The sequence below is a fragment of the Rhinopithecus roxellana genome, chromosome 1 (assembly GCF_007565055.1).
Source record: "Rhinopithecus roxellana isolate Shanxi Qingling chromosome 1, ASM756505v1, whole genome shotgun sequence".
Classification (NCBI taxonomy): domain Eukaryota; kingdom Metazoa; phylum Chordata; class Mammalia; order Primates; family Cercopithecidae; genus Rhinopithecus; species Rhinopithecus roxellana.
Genome location: NC_044549.1, coordinates 78,974,491 through 78,998,957, shown reverse-complemented (window position 1 = coordinate 78,998,957; position 24,467 = coordinate 78,974,491). Strand labels below are relative to the sequence as shown.

Sequence of the window (24,467 nt, the reverse complement as noted above, 5' to 3'; positions counted from 1 at the left end):
CCTAGGAAATACACCACCTGTGACCTTTCTCCAGTCTTCCTCATGTATCTCTTTGTAACTTATCCTGCAGTACAGCTCTCACCTGCTTATTAAGGCAGTGGCCTTCTTGAGAAGGATGATATAAAACATTTCTGAGTTTATTGTGTGTCAGATGCTATGCTGAGCACTTGATATATGTCATCTCACACAGTGCTTTCCACAAAGTTTTATTCAAACACTTTTTCTTTTCTTTTGAGATGGAGCCTCACTCTTTTTGCCCAGGCTGGAGTGAAATGGTGCGTGCAATCTTGGCTCACTGCAACCTCCACCTCCCGGATTCAAGCAATTCTCCTGCCTCAGCCTCCCAAGTAGCTGGGATTACAGACACCCACCACCACGCCTGGCTAATTTTTGTATTTTTAGTAGAGACGGGGTTTTATCATGTTGGCCAGGCTAGTCTGGAACTCCTGACCTCAGGTGATGCGCCCGCCTTGGCCTCCCAAAGTGCTGGGATTACAAGTGTAAGCCACTGCACCCAGCCTATTCAAACACTTTTAGCTCAGGGAGGTTCAGAAATTTACCCAGAGTAACACAGCTGGAAAGGTGGTGGTTTAAACACACATCTGCGTAACTCCAAAACCCATTGTCTTAACCACTTCTCTGCTTCTGGGGTTAGCCCCATGTCAGCCCACAGAAGCCCGCATCTAGGACAGCAGAATCTCAAGCAGCAGCTCTGATGGGTCCATGTTGTATGCCTGCCTGAAGCTTGGGTTGGGGAGAACACAAGGACAGGGATCAGCTCCAGGTGCTGGGGGGCAGGGTGGAGGAATGACAGCACGTGCCATGTGTGTGTGACATAGAGATCTATTTTATCCATATTGCAGCTGAAATTATATGAGTGTATATTAGCTTTAAGTTGCTGCTATATTAAATTACCAAAACCTTAGTGGCTTAAAATGACATACCTTATTGTCTTATAGTTCTGGAGGTCAGAATTCCAAAATGGATCTTAATGTGGCCAAAATCAAAATGTTGGCTGCGCTGACTCCTTCTGGAGGCTGTAGGGGAGGATCCATTCCTTGCCTTTTTCAGTCTCCAGAGGTGGCCTGTATTCTGTGGCTCCTTAGCTCCTCCTTCCTCTGACCTCAGAACCAGTACTTCAAATTGATCTCTCTTTCTCTCTCTCCTCATTCCATTGTCACATGTCTTTCTCTGATTCTGAGCCTTCTGTCTCCCTCTTATAAAGACCCTGTGGTTATTGGGCCCACTTGGAGAACCCAGAATACTCTCCCCATCTCAGGATACTTGAACTTTACATGTCCATAGTCTCTTTTGCTCTGTAAAATAGCATAGTCACAGGTTCTGGGGACTAGAATGTGGACGTGTATAAGGGGCTATCATTCTATCTATCATGAGGTGTAAAGAAAATAGGAGTGCACCATGGGCTAGTCTGGGATACCATTGCTAAGGTGGTTTCTGAGGGCTCTAGAGTAGCTGAAGCATTATTTGGGTGTTGAGCTAAGGACAGCCTGATAGAGCATCTGTGATGCATGTGCTGAGAAGCTGTACACTTGAGGAATTCCAGGAGTGAAAGGTTTTTTGTTGTTGTTGTTTTGTTTGTTTTTTTAAGATGGAGTTTTGTTCTTGTCACCCAGGATGGAGTGCAATGGCGCGATCTTGGCTCACTGCAACCTCCGCCTCCCGGATTCAAACAATTCTCCTGCCTCAGCCTCTCAAGTAGCTGGGATTACAGGCACCTGCCACCACACCTAGTTAATTTTTTTTTTTTGTATTTTTAGTAGAGACGGGGTTTCACCATGTTGGCCAGGCTGGTCTCGAGCTCCTGACTTCAGGTGATCCACCTACCTTGGCCTCCCAAAGTGCTGGGATTACAGGTGTGAGCCACTGCGCCCTGCCAAAAGGTCTTTAAAATGCATGTAAGAACTGATACCTGGGATGTTTTCTCCTGCTTCTGAGCTCCATGACCAGGCTTGGATGGCCACGGGGTCTTATGATCTCTGATTTTCTGTGGAATTGGAACTACCATTTTGCATCTACATCCCTAAAAGTGCCATGCTACTCCAATTGTGGGAATGAATTATGATGTTCCCCTCAAGTGAGTAGCAGGCAGACCGATGTGTCAGGAACACAGTGTGATGTGGCAAGCAGCCCATCAGGGGAAGGGATCTGGGTGATAGAAAGAGAAGAGAAGGGGATTCTGAGAATGCAGGCATGCCTGAGGACATTTTCCAAGCAGAACTGCAGTGCCCAAAGGGTTTATAAGGTGTAAGAGGGAGTGACTGGGAAGGTAGGCAGGTGTCAAGTCAGGAATGATCTGGAGGGGCAGGGAGCCAGTGAAGGGCTCAAAGCAGGGGAGCGAGGGCAGTTATGCACGTGGCCAGAGCCCCTTGAGGTCAAGACCTGGGTCTGGTTCATAGCTGAGTGCCCAGCCTTGTGAGTCTTAGGCCAAGGTGGAATGCTCAGCAGAGACTGAATGGATGCCACAGGTAAGCTTCACCTTCCTTCCAGGCCAGCCTCACTGGGCCCCCCTCTGAACAGCTCCACACACATCACAGAGACTTTATTTGGAGGGATTTGGGTTCTTGAATGCATGGCATAGCACACCTCACTGTCTTGGGCTCCTTTCCACAATGCATTGGCCATTGCCCAGTAAATACTTGTGAATAATGTGTTGCAATAGGAATATAGAGGAAACAAACAAAAGACATATAAGGGAACTGGAACAACAAAAAAAGCTACGTCTGACAAGTAAGGTCATTGGTCGCTAGGATCCCTATGCACCAGGGAGCATGGTGTTAGATGGAATGTGTTTCCTTTTAGAAGACCCTCCTGTACCTGGCTTCATTTGATCTTCCTCAAAACCACCTCCTAGAGGAAAGCCACGTAAATTCTTAAAAAAAAAAAAAAAAAAAGACAGTTGAGGAGACCCAGACCCAGTGGTGTAGAGCAGCGGTCCCCACCTTTTTTTAGCACTGGGGACTAGTTTTGTGGAAGACAATTTTTCCATGCACTGGGGGGTCAGTAGGGGATGGTTTCGGGATCAAACTGTTCCATCTCAGATCATCAGGCATTAGATTCTCATAAGGAGCCTAGAACCCTCGCATGCACAATTCACAGTAGGGTTTGTGCTCCTATGAGAATCCAGTGCCACTGCTGATCTGACAGGAGTCAGAGCTCAGGTGGTAATGCTCGCCCGTCGCCCACCTCCTGCTGCACTGCCCAGTTCCTAACAGACCATGGACCAGGACCAGTCCAGGGCCCAGGGGTTGGGAACCCCTAGAGTAGAGTGGTTTGCCATCAGGCATCCAGTGGAGGATGGGAGGATTGAGGTACTAATCTTGGCTTCTAGATTACAGTTTTCTTTTCCTCCCATGATGCTACTCTGCTTTCCTCTTCATTCTAGCCCAGTTATCCTTCCCCCTGTTAAGCTTCTGGAACCTGTTGTCTTACCCATCCTTCATTCATCCTTACTCAAGGGCTGTCTTGTGGTATTTCATACACTGTACTTACCTAACGCCGGGCTCTTTCACCCTTGCTATATATACCTTGTTTTGCCATCTAAATGGCATTCTTGGAGGGCCACGGTGTGATGTGAAATTTATCTGCATGCCCCTAGGATATAATCTACCTACCCAGTTGCTCTTCTTTGAAATAACGAACCCCATGTTAATTCATTTCACGAGGGCGGGGACAGTGGCTGTTTTGTTTGCCAGCGTAGCTAGCATAACGTCTGGCTCCTAATAGATGGGGATTGAGTTTATGTCTTGGGGGCTTATAAGGGCACAGAAGAGTGTGATTTGGGGATCTTGGGCTTTGGTCTTGGGGGATTGGATTGTCTCATTCCTGATCTCCTACCTGGTTGTATTACTCTGGAGTCTGCCATCTGCAGATTGAGCAGCCTTTAGTTGTACAAACTGTGGTCTTGTCCCTAAGCAGTTATAGACACTCTTAGGATTTTAATAAGTTCACAACACTTTCCAAAGTGTTTTAGTTCAGGTAAGGAATTCTGGAATCTTGTATATGTGGGGAGAGAGGCAGAAGGAGGAAAGCTGGAGAAGGAAAGTGAACTATGAAGAAGGGGAGCTTCAGTAGATTGTGAGCTGGTGTGCCATGTGGATTTAGGTTTTCTGTTACTTATTCCTCACCTTAGAGTAGGGGTTGGGTGGGTGTGTCCATGTGCCCCTCTCTGCCCAGTTGTGCTTTCCCAAGGCCCATGTATATCTGAATTCAGGGATACACTTTCAGTGGGTGTGCCTGGCTTCAGGATAAGCAGCGTGAACATGCCTGTGGCATATGGATGTCATGTGGTTGTGGCCAAAAACCCTGGGCTCCATCAGAAGTGTTCTCCACATTTTGTTTCGGTGTAACAATTGCCCATTAAATGCCAGGCTGCCAGCATATGGTTCCCTCCAACATCCTTCTTGTTAAGTGGAAACTTTAGCTGTGTGACTGGAATATTTTCCCATCATTTAGGATTTCAGAATTAACATATTTTGGAGAATTCTGTGATTAATGCTGAATGGCACATTTGCAGAGTATTACAGAAACAGGTAAATTGGAGTTGGCAGATCTGTAGCTGCTCTTTCTCATGATGGGTAAGTGGTGGAAAAGGTGGGGTCAACAGGAGGATTCTGGGGCTCACTCTGTGGATGCTGTAATTAAAGTGGGAAGTCTGGCACAGTTGTTAGCCCTGGTATTAAGAGTGCAGATGGCTAATGGCCACATCACCAAGAGTAAGAGTTAGGCCTTTTAAAGTCTTTTTTTCTTTTCTTTTTTTTTTTATGACCCACACTATGTATTCCAAGCATAGGTATGGATGCAGTGAAGAATTTTCTCATTAAAAGTAACAACTTATTCCCACATTCATTCCCAGTCTTGAAATGAGAAACCAGTTTCCTTAGACTTGAGGAATTGCCTATCTGTTGTGGCTTAATAGAGCTTGTGGATAAGGGCATCTGGAGTAGGCGAAGTTTATGACCAATCAACGCTCAAAGTGGATCTAACTGGAAGGGCTCCAGCTGGCAGCTCTTGGTCTCTCTCCCAATTTTACTGTTAATGAATTATTATTTAACCCCTAAACATAGAACAGCCTGCCCCTATTGTTTTACAGAAGTGGGTGCTCATGATCTCTATGGCCTGGCAGTTAGGAATCTCCTGGGCTGGCCGGAGTTTGACAGCTGTGGGGGGCCATAAAGTGGGCAGAAAGAGTGGTGGACGATGTCCGGGGACTGGCATGACCTGGGTCTCAGCAGTGCTGCCTGCATTTGGACTCCATGGGGATTTGTGTTGGAAGAGCAAATTGGCTTTACTCTGCATCGTGTTCTCTTGTTTTCCCACAGGGAGTGGGGCCGGCCAGCAGAAACAGTGGGCTGTACAACATCACCTTCAAATATGACAGTAAGTAACTGCCTTTATTGCCAAAGAATGGAGCCCTTTGAGTCATCTAAAGATTACATAGCCATGCTTAATCAAGGACGCTGGGGTTGAGGAATTTTCTGAACCTGTTCAGGTTTGTCAACAGCTAAAGCAGCTCAGTCTCAATTAAGCCACTCAAGTATTTGGGAGCTTGACCAGGTCAAGTGTCTTCCATAGTGTTCAGAAAAGTTGTGTAAGGAGACTTTCCCTGTGTTCCTTGGGGTTTATCTGTATGTGTTGTTAAGGACATAACTGCCAGTATGGCCCAGCAAGGAACACATAAACAAAGTTGCTCCAGTGCAGGGTGCTAGGGAATGGTGGAGAGTATGGCAAACTGGATAGCTCATGTCTAGTCTGAGGGGAGTCTTGACTCCTTAATTCCAAATATTGTGACCATGGGGAATTCCCACTGAATGTAGCAAATTGATTTCCAAGAATAGTGGGAAATTTGTGCTTTTTGTATAAACATTTTTTAATAATGGCAGTTATGGCCGGGCGCGGTGGCTCAAGCCTGTAATCCCAGCACTTTGGGAGGCCGAGACGGGCGGATCACGAGGTCAGGAGATCGAGACCATCCTGGCTAACACGGTGAAACCCTGTCTCTACTAAAAACTACAAAAAACTAGCCGGGCGACGTGGTGGCGCCTGTAGTCCCAGCTACCCGGGAGGCTGAGATAGGAGAATGGCATGAACCCGGGAGGTGGAGCTTGCAGTGAGCTGAGATCCGGCCACTGCACTCCAGCCTGGGCGACAGAGCGAGACTCCGTCTCAAAAAAAAAAAAAAAAATAATGGCAGTTATTTTTAAAATTTCACACAGAATGAATCTGTGTGAAATTCACACAAGATGAATCTGTGTGAATCTAGGTCCCAGATTGGCCAGGGGTCTACAGTCTACAGTTGGTTGGCCATCGCTGACCAGGCCTGGGCTCCAACCCCAGTTCCCCATCTATCAGTTCTTTTATCTTTTCTTTTTTTCTTTTTTTTTTTTGGGGGGGGATAGAGTCTCACTCTGTCACCCAGGCTGGAGTGTAGTGGCATGATATCTGCTCACTGCAACCTCAACCTCCCAGGTTCAAGTGATTCTCATGCCTCAGCCTCCTGAGCAGCTGGGATTACAGGTGCATGCCACCACACCCAGTTAATTTTTTTTTTTTTTTTTTTTTTTTTTTGAGACGGAGTCTCGCTCTGTCGCCCAGGCTGGAGTGCAGTGGCCGGATCTCAGCTCACTGCAAGCTCCGCCTCCCAGGTTCACGCCATTCTCCTGCCTCAGCCTCCCGAGTAGCTGGGACTACAGGTGCCCGCTACCATGCCCGGCTAATTTTTTGTATTTTTAGTAGAGATGGGGTTTCACCATGTTAGCCAGGATGGTCTCGATCTCCTGACCTTGTGATCTGCCCGCCTCGGCCTCCCAAAGTGCCGGGATTACAGGCGTGAGCCACCACACCCAGCCACACACCCAGTTAGTTTTTGTATTTTTACTAGAGACTGGGTTATGCCATGTTAGCCAGGCTGGTCTTGAACTCCTGGCCTCAAGTGATCTGCCCACCTCTGCCTCCCAAAGTGCTGGGATTACAGGTATGAGCCACTGTGCCTTGCCCTACCTACCAGTTTTATGAGCTGTGGCTGGTGATTTGACTTCTCCAGGCTTCGGTTTTCTTTTTTAAAATAAAACTTAGTTTCCTTCTTCTAGCATCATTTTGAGTTTTAAATGAGGTAATGCTTATAACTACTCAACTTGGGATCTGACTGCAATGTATATTCATTAATTGATATCTATTAATATAGAAATCAGTCCAACTGGAGTTGGAATGCAAGCACCATTTTTTGCCCTTTCTCTCAAGAAAGGGTGACTCTGGCTGAATTGTTTTCTTTTCTTTTTTCTTTTTTTTTTTTTTTGAGATGGAGTCTTGCTAGGCCGGAGTGCAGTGGCGCAATCTCAGCTCACTGCAACCTCCGCCTCATGGATTCAAGCAATTCTTCTGCCTCAGCCTCTCGAGTAGCTGGGACTACAGGTGCGTGCCACCACGCCCGGCTAATTTTTGTATTTTCAGTAGAGACAAGGTTTCACCATGTTGGCCAGGATGGTCTTGATCTCTTGACCTTGTGATCTGCCCGCCTCGGCCTCCCAAAGTGCTGGGATTACAGGGGTGAGCCACCGTGCCTGGCCTCTGGCTGAATTGTTTTCTGAGGGCATGGGGGGTGCTTTTTCTAAGCAACTCCTTTCATTCATAAGAAGATAGTTGTATAGAATTGTGATCCTTTCAGCTTTATGAGCCATAATTTAAGTAAAAATGACAAGAAGGAACTTGACTTATATTGAGTAACTTCTGGCATCTGATTCATCTCTTGGACAGGGTTATGAATCAATGTAAGTAAAGGGCTTAGGTTGCATTGAGGCCTCTAGAATAATCACTGCTAAAGCAGGATTGTAAACGTTGTGGTTACAATCCAACAATTTTAAGATACAAATATGTGTGTCAGATTCACACCCACAGTTGCTGGCATGGCTATTTTAGGCTAACCAGTGAGGACTTATATGTGCAACTCAGGCAGCTCACATTGGTGGTATATATATGTTCTGGGTAAACGCTGGGTAGATGCTAATGAAAGATTTGCACATCCATGATACTTGATTCAGCTAAGTAAAGAGGTGTAAGGGATCTTTCTTTGAGTTACAAAGTGAATCTCTAATATGTGCTTTTGGTCCTAGCAGATCTTGTATTACATTCAAGTGTTCAGAATTTTCCTGTCAGCTGCAAATAAGCATTTGTATCTCTAATTTAATATGACATTTGTGAAGGAGGATCTCTCTGTGTAAAACTTTAAAGTATCTTGCTGTTTTCTTCATAATACCAAATATTTGGCCCACATACCTATGCCTGTTTCTTAGTCATTACTTTCTTTTTAATTCTTCAACATTTAATTAAAATTTAATTCACAGCTTGTATTGACTCCTGAGACGTATGAAGCTCCGTTGCATTTTGGGAAAATGTCATTTGGGCATGAAGTTTTTGTAATCAGAATCCAAAATTTTGGACTTGCTAATAATTGGATCCAGGCTGTGTAGAAAAACCTATTCCATATTTTCCATTGAAAAAGATATTTCTGTCTTCCACAAGGAAGTTCCTGTTACTGCTCAGTTGACTGGTTACTAGTCAACTGAAATAACTTGTTTGAAATAACTAAGAACCAATTACTGGGTTTTCAACAAAATTACTAAAAACCATATTTTTCTATTCCTTTGTCATTTAATGTTATACAGGAAGAAAATGTCTTGCTGTTAAGTCAAAATTAAATTTTACAAGTCTCTCTGCCTCCTTTGGCCTTGAATTCCATGTTTTTTCCTTTACATTCTTGGTATGCCCAAGTAGGTTATATTAAATTTTCTTATTCTTAGACTTTATATTGGCTGGGCGCAGTGGCTCACGCCTGTAATCCCAGCACTTTGGGAGGCCAAAGCGGGTGGATCACCTGAGGTCAGGAGTTCGAAACCAACCTAACCAATAAGGTGAAACTGTCTCTACTAAAAATACAAAAATTAGCTGGGCATGGTGGCATGTACCTGTAGTCCCAGCTACTTAGGAGGCTGAGACAGGAGAATTGCTCAAACCTAGGAGGTGGAGGTTGCAGTGAGCTGAGATTGTGCCACTGTACTCCAGCCTGGGTAACAGAGCGAGACCGTGTCTCAAAAAAAAAAAAAAAAAAAAAAATTCTTAGACTTTATATTGCATAACTATATTTACAGAAACCCAAACAGTATTAATTTTGACATTAGGAATGAACAAAGAAAACAATGAAAACTACTATTATTTGCTCTTGTTCATGCATCTTTTCAGAGCTGTTTGATTCTCTTTCATTATGGACCACAATAAATCAAAATATTTGAACTTTACAAGTATGACAGGAACTTGCCTTTTTTTTTTTTTTTTTTTTTTTAATATTTTGGGAAGCTGGTCTCAGCCAGGGTTTTTGCAGGCTGAACACCTCTGATTCAGAACTCATGTTGGTGGCAGTAAGCTGTGTGCTGTGATAGAAGTGGTAAGAGCTGATCTCTCATAGCTCCTCATTTGTATAGTGAGGGTGTTAAACCAGATGTTATAAATTTTTTCCTATTCTAAAATCTCTTCTTTACCCAGAGAACATATGTTGATTGCTTTGAGAGTGAATTTTCACTAGAAGTAGAATTTGGTATTATTAACATCCTTTGAAAGAAGTAATATTGAAATGTAAATATAGGCCAGGCGTGGTGGCTCACGCCTGTAATCTCAGCACTTTGGGAGGCTAAGGTGGGCGGATCACCTGAGGTCGGCAGTTCGAGACCAGCCTGACCAACATGGAGAAACCCCATCTCTACTAAAAATACAAAAATTAGCTGGGTGTAGTGGCGCATACCTGTAATCCCAGCTACTCCAGAGGCTGAGGCAGGAGAATCGCTTGAACCCAGGAGGCAGAGGTTGCCATGAGCCGAGATTGCGCCATTGCACTCTAGCCTGGGCAACAAGAGTGAAACTCCATCTCAAAAAAGAAAAAAAGAAATGTAAATATGGCTGTTTTTGAAGCTGACGGAGTTGAGTGGAGGAAAGGAGTGTGCCTAATGTAGTCAGGCAATAAAGCAGAATACAGGCAGCATGAAGGATGGAGTTTTACAAGTGTAGGGGTGCGTTTTTGTGTATGTATGCTATGCTTTAATACATTTAAAAGGAGGACTATTATGTGCATGTTAAAACAAGGCTTGGAAGGGTATTCATTAGAATGTTCATTGCACCTCTGTGGTAAGAGGTTATGAATGCCTTTTATATTTTTCTTACAGTCTTTTGTGGTTTGAAAATGTCTGCAATGAACATTTTTAGTCATAAAAATGGGAAATGTGCAGTAACATCTACAGGGAGGAAAAGGGAGACTCACAGAGCTTCTTACAAAGTCCCCTGGAATGCTTTACCCCAAAGAGAAACACCCTGGCTTCAGAGGGGTAATGGACAGGTTTGGATGTTTGATGGAACTGATGATCTTTTGCAGGAGATACAGGAGAGGGTGTTCAAGTTTGATCATTGAGAAAGAAATGGGGATGAAGCAGCATAAGAATTACGAGTGGTGTCTGCTGGGGATGGTGAATGGTTCTCCCTGCAAGAGTGGCCAGAACAGCTCATGGCCATTCTTTGAAGTCACAGCCTGATTCTGGCCGGAAGATTTTGGCAGCTTTTTAGGAAACTTGCAGATTTTGAAGGTGTATTTAGCAAGACCAGGTGGTACAGCTGCTATGTCTACGTTGACAGGTGGCAGTGAGTAAACTCCTCAGCCAAAATCAGAGATGGGTGTGGTTTCTGCTTTTTGAGCAATGTGGGGCTCCTTGGATTTTCTGGGGGTTGCTGGTGTCTTTGATGACACATGGTGTCTAAGAACAAAAATTTTACCTTTGACCAATGCTGGTTAACATCCTTATCACGTCATCACTGAGTTAGTACCCTGTGCTAACTGAGTTAACAGTCTTGCTGAGAATCACTCCCATATGAATTCACATCTGAGTGTTAGTTCCTTTCCCCCAATCATCTGGCCCTCTAGGTTTTTTCTAAAAACGAACAATGCCCAAGTTATTTAGCGATTGTTTTGTTTCATATCACTCTTTAATGCTGAAAATTGGTTGAATTGATATAAATAATTACTGATTTAGGTTTAAAAAACGTTAATGCCAGATACACACACAGACTCCATACTGTATAAGATCCTCCCAACACGGCCCTGGAATTTAACCTGGGATGAGTGGGTGGTGGTGGTGGTGCTACAAATCATCCCTCTGTAGCATCTTACAGTTCTCCAAGCAGTAGTCAACCTCTGATGTCTTATTTGGGCTTTTGAGGCACACATCTTTAACAGAATGGATTTGGCCACCTTCAGACATACCCCGTTTATTTTGATAAGATGAACCTGAAAATAAAAATGAAATTTTAAATGTAACTGTTCTCATTCTCCCCACTCTCTAGATTGTACCACCTACTTGAATCCAGTGGGGAAGCATGTGATTGCTGACGCTCAGAATATCACCATCAGCCAGTATGCTTGCCATGACCAAGTGGCAGTCACCATTCTTTGGTCCCCAGGTCCCCTTGGTGAGTGGTCAAAAATCGAGTGTATGGTGGTAACCTGGGTGGATAGGGCCCAGTGCAAAGGTCCCACGTGATGGTCTCCAGGAACCAGGCAGGTCTTGATGTGAGCGAGGCTTACGTTGGATTGGGCACAGATACACTTTGTACTTTATTGTGTATATTTGCTGGGCGTACACATGGCTTGAGACTGTGCCCTATGGTCTTTTGTTTCTTCTACTGTTATTGTTGTTCACATGGGCTTGAAAAGTAATATTGTGTGAGTAATAAATGGCACTGACGTCTTGGCCTCTGTCTCAGCCCTAGTCAGGGGTGGGAGAGCAGCAGTGCCAAGAAAACCCATGGCCCATCCAGGGGCATAATGGCCATCCAGCATTAGCAGTTTCTGTGGACACAGAGACATGCCAGCTCAGCATTGGCACATATTGTGATTTTTCAGGAAAATCCCAGTGTTCATGAAAAACAATGAAATCAATGAATTTTTAAATGTTGGCAACAAATTGAATTTCTTTTTTTTTCAGAGACAGAGTTTCGCTCTTTCACCCAGGCTGGAGTTCAATGGCGCGATCTCGGTTCACTGCAACTTCCGCCTCCCAGTTTCAAGCAATTCTCCTGCTTCAGCCACCGAAGTAGCTGGGATTATAGGTGCCTGCCACCACACCCAGCTAATTTTTGTATTTTTAGTAGAGATGGGGTTTTACCATGTTGGCCAGGCTGGTCTCAAACTCCTGACCTCATGATCCACCCACCCCGGCCTCCCAAAGTGCTGGGATTACAGGTGTAAGCCACCATGCCCAGCTTGAATTTTTATTTAAACTGTGTGAGACAAAAAAACAAAATGGAAAAGAACAAAAAAAAGCAGGCCAAGCATGGTGACTCACACCTGTAATCTCATCACTTTGGGAGGCCGAGACGGTAGGATCATTTGAGGCCAGGAGTTCGAGACTAGCCTGGGCAACAAAGTGAGACCCCCGCCCCCTCATTTCTAACCGGAAGATTAAAAAATTATCCAGGCATGGTGGCACAAGTGTGTAGTCTTAGCTACTTGGAAGGCTGAGGCAAGAGGACCACTTGAGCCCAGGGTTTGATGCTACAGTTAGCTATGATTGTCGTGCCACTGCGCTCCAGCCTGAGCTACAGAAAGAGACCTTGTCTCTTTATAAAACAAAACAGGTTGGGTGTGGTGGCTCATGCCTGTAATTCCAGCACTTAGGGAGGCTGAGGCAGATGGATCACCTGAGGTCGGGAGTTTGAGACCAGCCTGACCAACATGGTGAAACCCCGTCTCCTCTAAAAATACAAAATCAGCTGGGCGTGGTGTCACATGCCTGTAATCCTAGCTACTTGGGGGGCTGAGGCAGGAGAATTGCTTGAACCCACAAGGCAGAGGTTGCGGTGGGTCAAGATTGCACCATTGCGCTCCATCCTGGACAACAAGAGTGGAACTCTGTCTCAAAAATAAATAAATAAATAAAAAACAAAAGAAAAAAGCAAACCGGTATTATATGGCTAGATTCGGGTTGGGGCTAAATCTGCTTGTCCTCTTGAATGAACTGAAGATACATAGGAAAGAATGGGTTAGCCAAGTGTGAGACGTAGGAAGGGGACCATTTGTTCAGACGGGCCTGGGTTTGAACCTCCAGAATTGATCTTTCACATGAGGCATTGAACCTCACTGAGCCCCAGCTTCCCTGTCTGTAGAGGGGACATGAGAACTGCCTCATGGTTAGAGACACACGTGGTAGCTAACTGGCTTGCCCAGGGTCACAGGAATAAAATGGCAGAGGTGAGAATTGAACCCAGGAAGTGTCTGGCTCTCAGCCAGTGCTCTTAACTCACATGCTTTTCTACCTTCCAAGAAGTGTCCTTGATAGAACCTAACAGAAACTCTTTAGAGAGAGTTTTCATTTTCAGAGAGAGTTCTCAAAGAATAGTGGCTGCTATTACCATGATCAGAACCTAGATCTCGGGACTGCCGCTTTGACACTGCTACCTGATATTACAAGTTTGTGAAAACATGGCCAAGGAAGAAGTAAAATAAAGTCTGAATTTCTTAATCTGAACAGGATAAATCTCAGAAGAACCAGATTGCAGGAGAGGAAGGATTAAGCAGACCCATGGGCCGAACCACTTCTCCACATCAGTACTTCTGGGTTTTAACCCACTGGGGTTTCCAAAAATAATATTATCTTAACATTTAAAGATTAAAAACATTTTCTGTAGATAAAAAGGAAGTAGTCATTCCATGTAAGGCTTAAATGGTTAAGGAGTTGGCCTGATGAATTGCAGGCCCCCTCGTTAGAATGAAAGTAAGAGATGTGAGCTGGTGGCAGGAAAACTGACATGGACCAGTGGGGGCAGAAGTCTGTGCTTTTCCTGGACGCTGATTTATGGGTGGGGATGGCTGGAGAGTTTCTGTTAGGTTCTATTAAGGACACTTCTTGGAAGATAGAAAAGCATGTGAGTTAAGAGCACTGGCTCAGACACTTCCTGGGTTCAAATCTCACCTCTGCCATTTTATTCCTATGTGACCCTGGGCAAGCCAGTTAGCTACTATAAACCTGTTTCCTCATCTGTAAAATAGGGATAATAATACCTTCCTCCTATGGTTGCTGGGAGGATTTGATGAGTTTAAATGATGGAAGAGAGAGCAAATAAGTTCTTTCATGGGAAGCTCCTCTATAAAATTGCTAATCATTACATAACTACAAGGTGTTAATAGTACTGTAATGTGTCACAGTGATAAAGGAATTACGTTTACTGCCTCTTCCCTCAGCCTCGGAACCTTGGCATAGTGGTTTTTAGGCCAATCTTTTAAAAATAAGAATAAGAACCACCCCTTGCCACCCTAACTGATGAATTTTTTTTTTTTTTTGAGATGGAGTCTTGCTCTGTCGCCCAGGTTGGAGTGCTGTGGCGTGATCTCGGCTCACTGCAAGCTCTGCTTTCTGGGTTCATGCCATTCTCCTGCCTCAGCCTCCCGAGTAGCTGGGACTACAGGTGCCCGCCACCATGCCTGGCTAATATTTTTTTGTATTTTTAGTAGAGACAGGGTTACACTGTGGTCTCGATCTCCTGACCTGGTGATCCGCCCGCCTTGGCCTCCCAAAGTGCTGGGATTACAGGCATGAGCCACTGCGCCTGGCCCCAGCTGATGAATTTTTTTTTTTTTTTTTTTTTTTTTTTTTTTTTTTTTTTTTTTTGAGGCAGAGTCTCACTCTGTCGCCGGGGCTGGAGGCTGGAGTGCAGTGGCCGGATCTCAGCTCACTGCAAGCTCCGCCTCCCGGGTTTACGCCATTCTCCTGCCTCAGCCTCCCGAGTAGCTGGGACTACAGGCGCCCGCCACTTCGCCCGGCTAGTTTTTGTATTTTTAGTAGAGACGGGGTTTCACCGTGTTAGCCAGGATGGTCTCGATCTCCTGACCTCGTGATCCGCCCGTCTCGGCCTCCCAAAGTGCTGGGATTACAGGCTTGAGCCACCGCGCCCGGCCCAGCTGATGAATTTTTATGTAATTGTGAGATGTATGGCTGTTAATAGTATTAATCACCTGGATTTTGTTAAATAGTCATTCTGGTAATGTTGTGTAAATTAAATCTTAGTATTAATACTGAGGATTTGTTTTACAAAGTTTTTTTGGATCTCAAAAGGCAAGTCCTGTGAGATCTAAAATAGTCGTTGGTCTAATGACCTTGTCATCACCTTGTCTGAATCTCTGGTGGTTGCTCAGCTGGCTTTCACCCCCACAGGAAGCTTTGTAATTGAGATACAACATGGCAGAGTCCATACCTGTGCACAGTAATGCTCTGAAACCCTAAAATGTGAAGCTTTAATTGTTGCTCCTGCTCCTCTGCCCTACTCACCAAGAAATATGTATTCTTCATCAAATAATTATAGGATTGGAGAACTTATTTGAAAGAGAAAAAGATTTTCCTGACCTTTATCATCAATAAATTTCCCACCTGGTTAATTGCATCCTGTGTAATTACTTTTGTCCTGGGAGGGGAAGGGTTGAAAATGTTCAGAAAGAATGTGAAATCGATATCTCGCCATTGCAGCAGGCTTTGGGGCGCTCCAGCTGCAGTCGGACCACTTCAGTCTCCGTGGGATACACAGCCCTGGTGCTGGCGCTTGTGGCCATCAGAGCTTAATCCTTTTGAAAGCATCTAGTCGGACGTGCAGTGGGGGGAGCTCAGGTGGCAGGAGGCTGGGCTGGTGCCTTTCAGCGGCGCTGTGGGTGTCTCGGGGCCTCTGAGGCTGTATGAAGAGCACACACTGGGCAACCCTTGGGTGTCTGCCTTTCAGGCATGATTAGAGCAAAAACCGCTTTGTAAATCACACAGGCATTCCCCTAAGCTATTTAATCTCAAGCCTCAGAACCCCTTGGGTGCAGACACAATTTGTTGGGAATTTTGTATGTTGCTCAGTGAGATGTGCCAAAAAATATAGAGCTAAAACTTAAAGTGGAAACATGGTTTGGAGGGATTCCCTAGTCAACACTGGGAATTATCATCAGTCGAATGTATTCTGTGTAATGACCTAGAAATCATATATTCCACTTCAGACTTTTTATGACCAATTGTAACTGGAGTCTAAATATTTGAACCCTAATGCCAGAGAGGCAATGGGTATTTATGAAATAGCTGGCTGGATTAGGGATTAATTAGTAATGGTGGGATAGAGAAAATCACCTGGTCTTTGCCAGAGGAATGCAGGGGGTATGTTTTTTCCATTCTATAGACTCAGATACCCTGGCCAGAGTTAGAATTCCTTTAACTCTGGTGTGTAGGTAGAGAAGATGGTAATCTTGGAGGAAGAAGAGTATATTCAGAAGTAATGAGGTTTACTATTAATACAAGCATTCTGCTTTGCTTAGGCATCGAATTCCTGAAAGGATTTCGGGTAATACTGGAGGAGCTGAAGTCAGAGGGAAGGCAGTGCCAACAACTGATTCTAAAGGATCCGAAGCAGCTCAACAGTAGCTTCAAAAGAACTGTAAGTCATGCTGGGGAATGTGCTCCTGAAGACATGCCATTGTTCCAGGGTCCTGAATAGCGTATTCAAAGTCTGAAATTGGAGAAGGAGGGGCTATGGGGTCCACCCCACCCGCCAAGGTGGGCAAGAATGGTACAGCAGCACCTTGAGCCTGCTCCATGCTCCCAGGGAAACTTCAGCACCTCCCTGTGTAAACACGCCTCTCGGGTTACTGCTGGAGCAGCGATCCTGGAAGGTGTCTTTGTGCTCCAAAGAGTCTATGTGGGCTCACCCTGCCCCCCAGCTCTGAGGTTCGGTATTAACAAGCCATGGGTTCTTTGCCAAAAAACAGACTGCATTGTCCATCTTCATGGTTAAGCAATCCAAACCTCAAGTTGGTCCAGAAACTAGACCTGACTTCCTGCCTCCCTAGAACATGTCCTGCAGATCTGGAGTTGTGTCTGGGTGGCAGTTGGGGTAGGAGCGAAGACCTTATGTAGGTGGAGGGGTGGGTAGTTTCTCCATGATGTCACTGTGTTTTTGTTCCCTTTTAGGGAATGGAATCTCAACCTTTCCTGAATATGAAATTTGAAACGGATTATTTCGTAAAGGTTGTCCCTTTTCCTTCCATTAAAAACGAAAGCAATTACCACCCTTTCTTCTTCAGAACCCGAGGTGAGTATGGCCTTTCCTGCCTGGTTCCCATGAGAAGACTTTTCTCCTGCTTTTGATGATTTTTCTACAGAAATGTGTTCAATAACATGCCAAGGGCCGGGCACGGTGGCTCACACCTGTAATCCCAGCACTTTGGGAGGCTGAGGCAGGCGAATCACAAGGTCAGGAGTTCGAGACCAGCCTGGCCAACATGGTGAAACCCTGTCTCTACTAAAAATACAAAAATTAGCCAGGTATGGTGGCGGGCACCTGTAATCCTAGCTACTTGGGAGGCTGAGGCAGGAGCATTGCTTGAACCCGGGAGGCAGAGGTTTCAGTGAGCCAAGATTGGGCCACTGCACTCCAGCCTGAGTGACAGAGCAAGATTCTGTCTCGGGGAGAAACAAACAAACAAAAAACATGCCAAATACTAGTATGAAGCAAGCATGGCAGGGAGAAAAGCATCCAGAAAAGAACTTTTTAGAATTAAGGTTAGGTACAGACACTGTTCATCTAACCAGATATACCCACTCCTGGCTTGTTGTAGAACAGACCTGACAGTTGATATTTTTGAGGATGCTGTGACCATCACTAAGACAGTCTGCATTACCTATGCTCTCGGCTGTTTGGGAGGCTGAGGCAGGAGCATTGCTTGAGCCCACGAGTTTGAGGCCAGCCTGGGCAACATAGCAAGACCCCATTTCTAGTTAAAAGAGATAGCCGGCCAGGTGCAGTGGCTCATGCCTGTAATCCCAACACTTTAGAAGGCTGAGGTGGGTGAATCACCTGAGGTCAGTAGTTCGAGACTAGCCTGAAAAATATGGTGAAACCCCGTCTCTACTAAAAATACAAAAATTAGCTGGGTGTCATGGTGTGCACCTGTAGTCCTGGCTACTCGGGAGGCTGAGACAGGAGAATTGTTTGAACCTGGGAGGTGGAGGTTGCATTGAATTGAGATCAAGCCACTGCACTCCAGCCTGGGCGAAAGAGCAAAACTCCGTCTTAAAAAAAAAAAAAAAAAAAAAAAGACAGACATGTACCAAAACGATTGGATTAAAGAAAAAAAATAGGCCTGGCTCAGTGGTTCATGCCTATAATCCTGAGGCAGGAGGATTGCTTGAGCCTAGGAGTTTGAGGCCAGCCTGGGCAACATAGCAAGACCCCATTTCTAGTTTAAAAAGACAGCTGGCCTGGCACAGTGACTCACACCTGCAATCCCTGCACTTTGGGAGGCGGAGGCAGGCACATCACTAAGTCAGGAGTTCGAGACCAACCTGGTCAACATGGTCCCCATCTCTACTAAAAATACCAAAATTAGCCGGGTGTGGTGGCATGTGCCTGTAATCCCAGCTACTCAGGAGGCTGAGGCAGGAGAATCACTTGAACCAGGGAGGCAGAGGTTGCAGTGAGCGGAGATCATGCCACTGCATTCCAGCCTGGGCCACAGAGCAAGACTCCATCTCAAAAAAAGCAAACAAACAAACAAACAAAAAACAGAAATAAAAAGTGTAAGTTGATTTTGTGGTTAAGGGTAGAGCATGAAATGATTCCATTTTTTACCTGTTATCAGGAGGGAGGCCTGTCATTTTCAGGACTAGATTAAGAAAATTATTTTCTAGAAAGTTCTGTTTATTTAATGTCTATGTGCCAGGCCCTGTTCTAAATGCATTCCAAATGTTAACTCCAAATACCCTCTGTGACAACCCTACAAAGAATTTAATCGTACCATCCCCACTTACTAGATGTCGAATCCCACACAGAGAAGGTGAAGGGCTTGCCGGGAGTTGGATTTGAACCCCAGAAGTCTGACTCTGGAATCCATGCTCTGAACTCAACCACCCACTGTGCTGGGTCTGCTCACCTTTTGTTCTGTACAAGTTATCTCTTTAATCTTCCTGAGTTGCTGCTTTCAAACTTTGGTGACTGGTCACCCTGCAACAGGCAGCAGCTCCTTCTTGCCTTCCTGATCAGTCTTTGTCATTCAAGCCTTGGATGGTCAGTCCTGTCCAACATCCCCTCCTGTGAGGTCTGGTTGCAGCCCTCATCCATTGTGATGTTTCTGTTCACAACTCCAGCCTACATCAGTGTTTCCCTCTGCAGAATTCTTATTATGATTGTTTTCTATGCAGCAAAATTATTTTAACAATTGGTCTCATAATTCTTAAAATGAAATTCCATAGGGCAAAGACCATATGTATGTCACATAATCTCTGGATGACTTGCCCATAATAACCAGATAGAAGATTCAAAGAATGTGTTTATGAAAGCCTCACCTAAATCAAAATTAGTATAATTTAAGATGAATTTTTCCCATTGGCATAGAATCAATGTGTCTATTTGGGGGTAAGGTGGGTGCAGGGGGTGTGTTCCTGGAATGCAAACATTTGTCACCATTTCAGTGCACTGTGGTTTTTGATGCTGCCTTCGGTTTTATTGGCATTATATGGAGACTCTCCCTGCGTTAGCAAGCAGCATGGCATAGTGGACTAGCTGTTTGGCCTCTCTCATTGTGTTTTTATTGCGTTTAGATTCTGTTTCAAAGCTATTGGCTTTGGTACCTGGTTTTCAGTGCTGACATTTCAGGTTTATATGCCTGCATGTCATTTCAAGAAACCATCACAAGCATCTTAAATTAGAATACTAGTGAAGGTTAAACTAATCCTGCAGCAGTTACCAAGACCACTCCAAAGTTCTCTTGTGTCTAAACATCTCCACAATGGGGTAGGGGCCGGCATCATTTCTGTTTACAGCTGAAACAGAGCCTCCATGTGACTGTAGCATGAACATAGCTCTGCTGTCCTTGGCCACCATCCTTGAAATTATGTAATGCCCGACAAGCTTTTAAAATCTGGATGACTTTACACTGTTAACATTTATGTGGCATAAAGTGAACTGCATTAATATGTTTATATTGTACCATTTAAATGTTTGTAAGATACAACTGCACAGTAGTGAAAATCCTCATTGAATTGATATATTTTATACCTTTTCTAGCATCACCTGGCACAGTATCTTTATATTTCATTGGGTTGTTGGGAGAGGAAAATGTCAAACTGTCCTAAAACTAAAAACATGTATCTTTATTCTCTTAATAGCCTGTGACCTGTTGTTACAGCCGGACAACCTGGCTTGTAAACCCTGTAAGTAGCAGTGTTCTTATCTATCAAGTCTCAAAGTGTTGCCATTATAATGGTGTTGGGGTAGCCTCTGGTTGCTCACTCTGGGTCCTACCTCCTCCCAGTCTGGAAGCCTCGGAACCTGAACATTAGCCAGCATGGCTCGGACATGCAGGTGTCCTTCGACCACGCACCGCACAACTTCGGCTTCCGTTTCTTCTATCTTCACTACAAGCTCAAGCATGAAGGACCTTTCAAGCGAAAGACCTGTAAGCAGGTGAGCTGCTGGGTGTACACAAAGTAACACTGCGAGTTTCAAAGCGACCCCCAGGCCACTGGAATTTGGGTTGCTCAATGTGAGCATTAGGCTTTGTTGGCTCTCAGTGGTTGGTAGATACTTGGGAATGTAATCACTGGGCATGTCTCAGGGCCATCTTGCCACTATCCTTCACTCCCTAGTTATCTGTAACCCAGCTGTCCTGGTGGTGATACAGCCTGGTAACAGTATTGCCAAGGAATAAACAAGAAGTATTTCTCATTTGTCCATATGTATATGTGTGTATGTGTGTGTGTGTATATATATATATATTTTGTTTGTTTGTTTTTGTTTTTGTTTTGTTTGTTTGTTTTTGAGATGAAGTCTTGTTCTGTCGCCCAGGCTGGAGTGCAGTGGTGTGATCTTGGCTCACTGCAACCTCTGCCTCCTGGGTTCAAATGATTCTCCTGCCTCATCCTCTGGAGTAGCTGGGATTATAGGCGCATGCCACCATGCCCAGCTAATTTTTTAATTTTTAGTAGAGACGGGGTTTCACCATGTTGCCCAGGCTGGTCTTAAACTCCTGATCTCAAGTGATGTACCCACCTTGGCCTCAAAAGTGCTGAGATTACAGGCCTGAGCCACCATGTCTGGCCTGTCCTTTTATGTTTTAAACATTCATCATGTGCTCTCTGTGTGGCAGGCCCTGAGCTTTATGCTCCTTGAATCCATACCGCTCTATGAAACAGAGGCTACTGTCATCCCCATTTTACAGATGGGAAAGCTGAGGCTCAGGGAAGTCACCTGGCTTGCTCAAGGCCACATAGCTAGTAAATGGAAAAACCAGACCTAGGAGCCAAGCCACTGATAACACAGTGGCTACTGATTTTACAAATAGGCCAAGGTTAAACAGAAACTGAGTAACCCAGCCCTTAAACTGGGAGTGGTCAGAAGAGTGGAAACCGTTTCGGATGTTCACAGGACTGTCTGATCACCCACTGTGGATACCAAGAAAATTTCTGGTTGTGGTGGCAAAGCCCAGTACCTCCTTAGACATGCTCCTGTATATGTCAGGTTCTGTCATAGTTTGCTCTCCTTGCTGGTTCTCATCTCTATCAAGGTCTTTGACCTCCTGCCCATGTTAAAATTATGGCAAATAAAATATGTATAAACACAAACTGGTAATTTCTTTCCTCACCCTTTTGTTAAGTAAAGGTTGTTCAAACTAGTTTCTTTGTCTTCAAATCAAATATTCCTGCTCAGGGTGCCACCAGCTAAGCATAGACTATGGCAAGGGTCCTGGGCTGTCCTGGGCCTTTTATCAAAGGGAAGTTCAGATAACATGTGGCAGATAAACACAGTTACTTTTTGATCTAATCACATTTTCTGAAAACTGTGGTTGAGACTGATGGCAAGTCTCCTTCAGCTCTGGGCTAGAAGAGGTGTCCTGATGACCTTTGTCCAAAAAGTGAGTTTTTAAAGTGTTCTTTGGTCTGTTGCAGGAGCAAAATACAGAGACGACCAGCTGCCTCCTTCAAAATGTTTCTCCAGGGGATTATATAATTGAGGTATGCATAACACAAGAAAGCCCTATTAATGCTATAGAATGAACCCAGTTCATATAGAATTCCAACTGTTTACAACACTAAAATTTCAAGCCATTGAAGGTGGGAACAGTTATATTTTTATGTGGTTCTTAACATGCTTTTAAAAAAAGTTTATGTATAATTGATCTTTGATCTCTTCATTAAATATTTCAAATAAATATTTTTATGTAATCATATAGTCCATATATAACCATGGTTTAAAATCTCTAGTATTCCTTAATACTACAAAGATATATTTTCAAGATTTTAGCTTAAAGTTTTTTTTAGGCCAGGTGCGGTGGCTCAAGCCTGTAATCCCAGCACTTTGGGAGGCCGAGATGGGCGGATCATGAGGTCAGGAGATCGAGACCATCCTGGCTAACCCGGTGAAACCCCGTCTCTACTAAAAAATACAAAAAAACTAGCCAGGCGAGGTGGCGGGCGCCTGTAGTCCCAGCTACTCGGGAGGCTGAGGCAGGAGAATGGCGTAAACCCAGGAGGCAGAGCTTGCAGTGAGCTGAGATCTGGCCACTGCACTCCAGCCAGGGCGACAGAGTGAGACTCCGTCTCAAAAAAAAAAAAAAAAAAAAGTTTTTTTTTAGTATGAAAATAGCAAAATAAGTTATGCCCATTACTTTTACCTACACTTCTCTTAAGTTTCTGTTGCTATTCTTCTATGTAAGTATAAATGAATTCTAAACACCACTTCAAAGAACATGTAAATGTAATGTTCAGTGAAACCCCATCTCTTGTAAAAATACAAAAATTAGCTGGGCGCGGTGGTGGGTGCCTGTAATCCCAGCTACTTGGGAGGCTGAGGCAGGAGAATCACTTGAAACTAGAAGGTGGAGGTTGCAGTGAGCTCAGATCGCGCCACTGCACTCCAGTCTGGGTGAAAGAGCGAAACTCCATTTCAAAAAAAAAAAAAAGTAATGTTTCATTTCCTTTTTAAGATTACCTTTCCTGTATCAAATTGGTACTACAAATAATAAGAGTATGAGAAAAACAGAAAAGGAAATTAACAATTTGTCCATAGTGCCACCATTCAAAGACAACCAACATGTCTTAACATTTTGGTAGAAACACCTAGTTCTTGCATTCCTTGGAATCAGTGTGTGGTTTTATACTGACACACCTTCTTAAAGCATTAATGGAGGCCCAGTAAAATCAGTGGAAGGATGCCAGCTTAATTGAACATTATTAGAATGTGGGACTCACCAGCTGACTTCTTCAATCAATACACAGACTTTTGATTAATAAAAGAAAACATGATGAAGCTTAGCGTTTCGAGTTGGTAAAGCAGAGATGAACCTGAGTACACATGATGCCTAGTCTCAGCCTGGCAGATGATTACAGGCTCCAGAAGCTCTCTTTTCCAAAACTCAGCCATTCTCCACTACTTGCTTCCTACCCCTTCCTGCACTGCCCACTGATGGAAAAAATGAATGAAATTACCATTTTTTTCCACTTACCTGGTATATATCACTTAAAAAAAAATAATGCAGCATCCTCTGTTTTGCAGCTGGTGGATGACACTAACACAACGAGAAAAGTGATGCATTATGCCTTAAAGCCAGGTAGGTGTTTTTTTGTTTGAAATTTTGGCCCTAGACTACTATAGACCAAGGTATTTGATATTCTCTGTACTTCATGATTTACAGAAACAAAACAAAATTCAGCTCCTCTCTCTTAAATGATGTTCCATCAAATCTGACTTTCCTTCCACTCTAATGTGGATACCTGGGAGATTAAAGCCAGTTTGGTGTGTATAGCTAGATAAATAGTCAATTGTCCTCTGAAGAAAAGTGGTAGGAGGGGAAGTTTCCTTAGGCAAAATTCTCACTCAAAGGTATTTTTCGTCCCAGCCTGACTCTTTAACTGTTGAATTGTTCTTTGCAACTCTTTAAAAATGAACCTTTGAATCCTTTTATAATCACCAAACCACACTAGAGAAAGGTGGTTGCATGGTCCTAGAACCTGTTATGCGGCTTATGTTTAAAAAGAAAGAAAGTTGTTTCTCTTTGAACCTTTACACTGCTTAAGTTTAAAAACTTTCCCTTTGAAATTTCCCAGTGCACTCCCCGTGGGCTGGGCCCATCAGAGCCGTGGCTATCACTGTGCCACTGGTGGTCATATCAGCATTCGCGACGCTCTTCACTGTGATGTGCCGCAAGAAGCAACAAGGTATCTCTTTGTGTGCTGTATCTCCCCACAACAAGGGGCAGACCAGGGGTCGCTGCCAACAGAAAGGGAGACTGGGAGTACCTGGGTCCTCCAGGATGGCTCCTGGGAAGCCTCATAGCTCCTATTCAATTCCCAGAATTAAAATATTTGGCTTTTAACCTCAGGAGCCACTAAAAAACAGGTATC

The 24,467-nt window shown here is 44.3% G+C and overlaps 1 protein-coding gene across 1 annotated transcript in view; it reads left to right on the top strand.

The window, feature by feature from the left end:
- IL17RD (interleukin 17 receptor D) overlaps positions 1 to 24,467 on the top strand; it is a 76,266-nt gene that overhangs the window by 39,551 nt on the left and 12,248 nt on the right. The window contains exons 2-10 of the mRNA XM_010360459.2: positions 5,340 to 5,397; positions 11,395 to 11,520; positions 16,388 to 16,506; positions 17,040 to 17,160; positions 20,235 to 20,279; positions 20,381 to 20,532; positions 22,014 to 22,079; positions 23,620 to 23,674; positions 24,171 to 24,281. Of these exons, the coding sequence (XP_010358761.1) occupies positions 5,340 to 5,397; positions 11,395 to 11,520; positions 16,388 to 16,506; positions 17,040 to 17,160; positions 20,235 to 20,279; positions 20,381 to 20,532; positions 22,014 to 22,079; positions 23,620 to 23,674; positions 24,171 to 24,281 (853 nt within the window). The remainder of the gene's footprint in view (positions 1 to 5,339; positions 5,398 to 11,394; positions 11,521 to 16,387; positions 16,507 to 17,039; positions 17,161 to 20,234; positions 20,280 to 20,380; positions 20,533 to 22,013; positions 22,080 to 23,619; positions 23,675 to 24,170; positions 24,282 to 24,467) is intronic.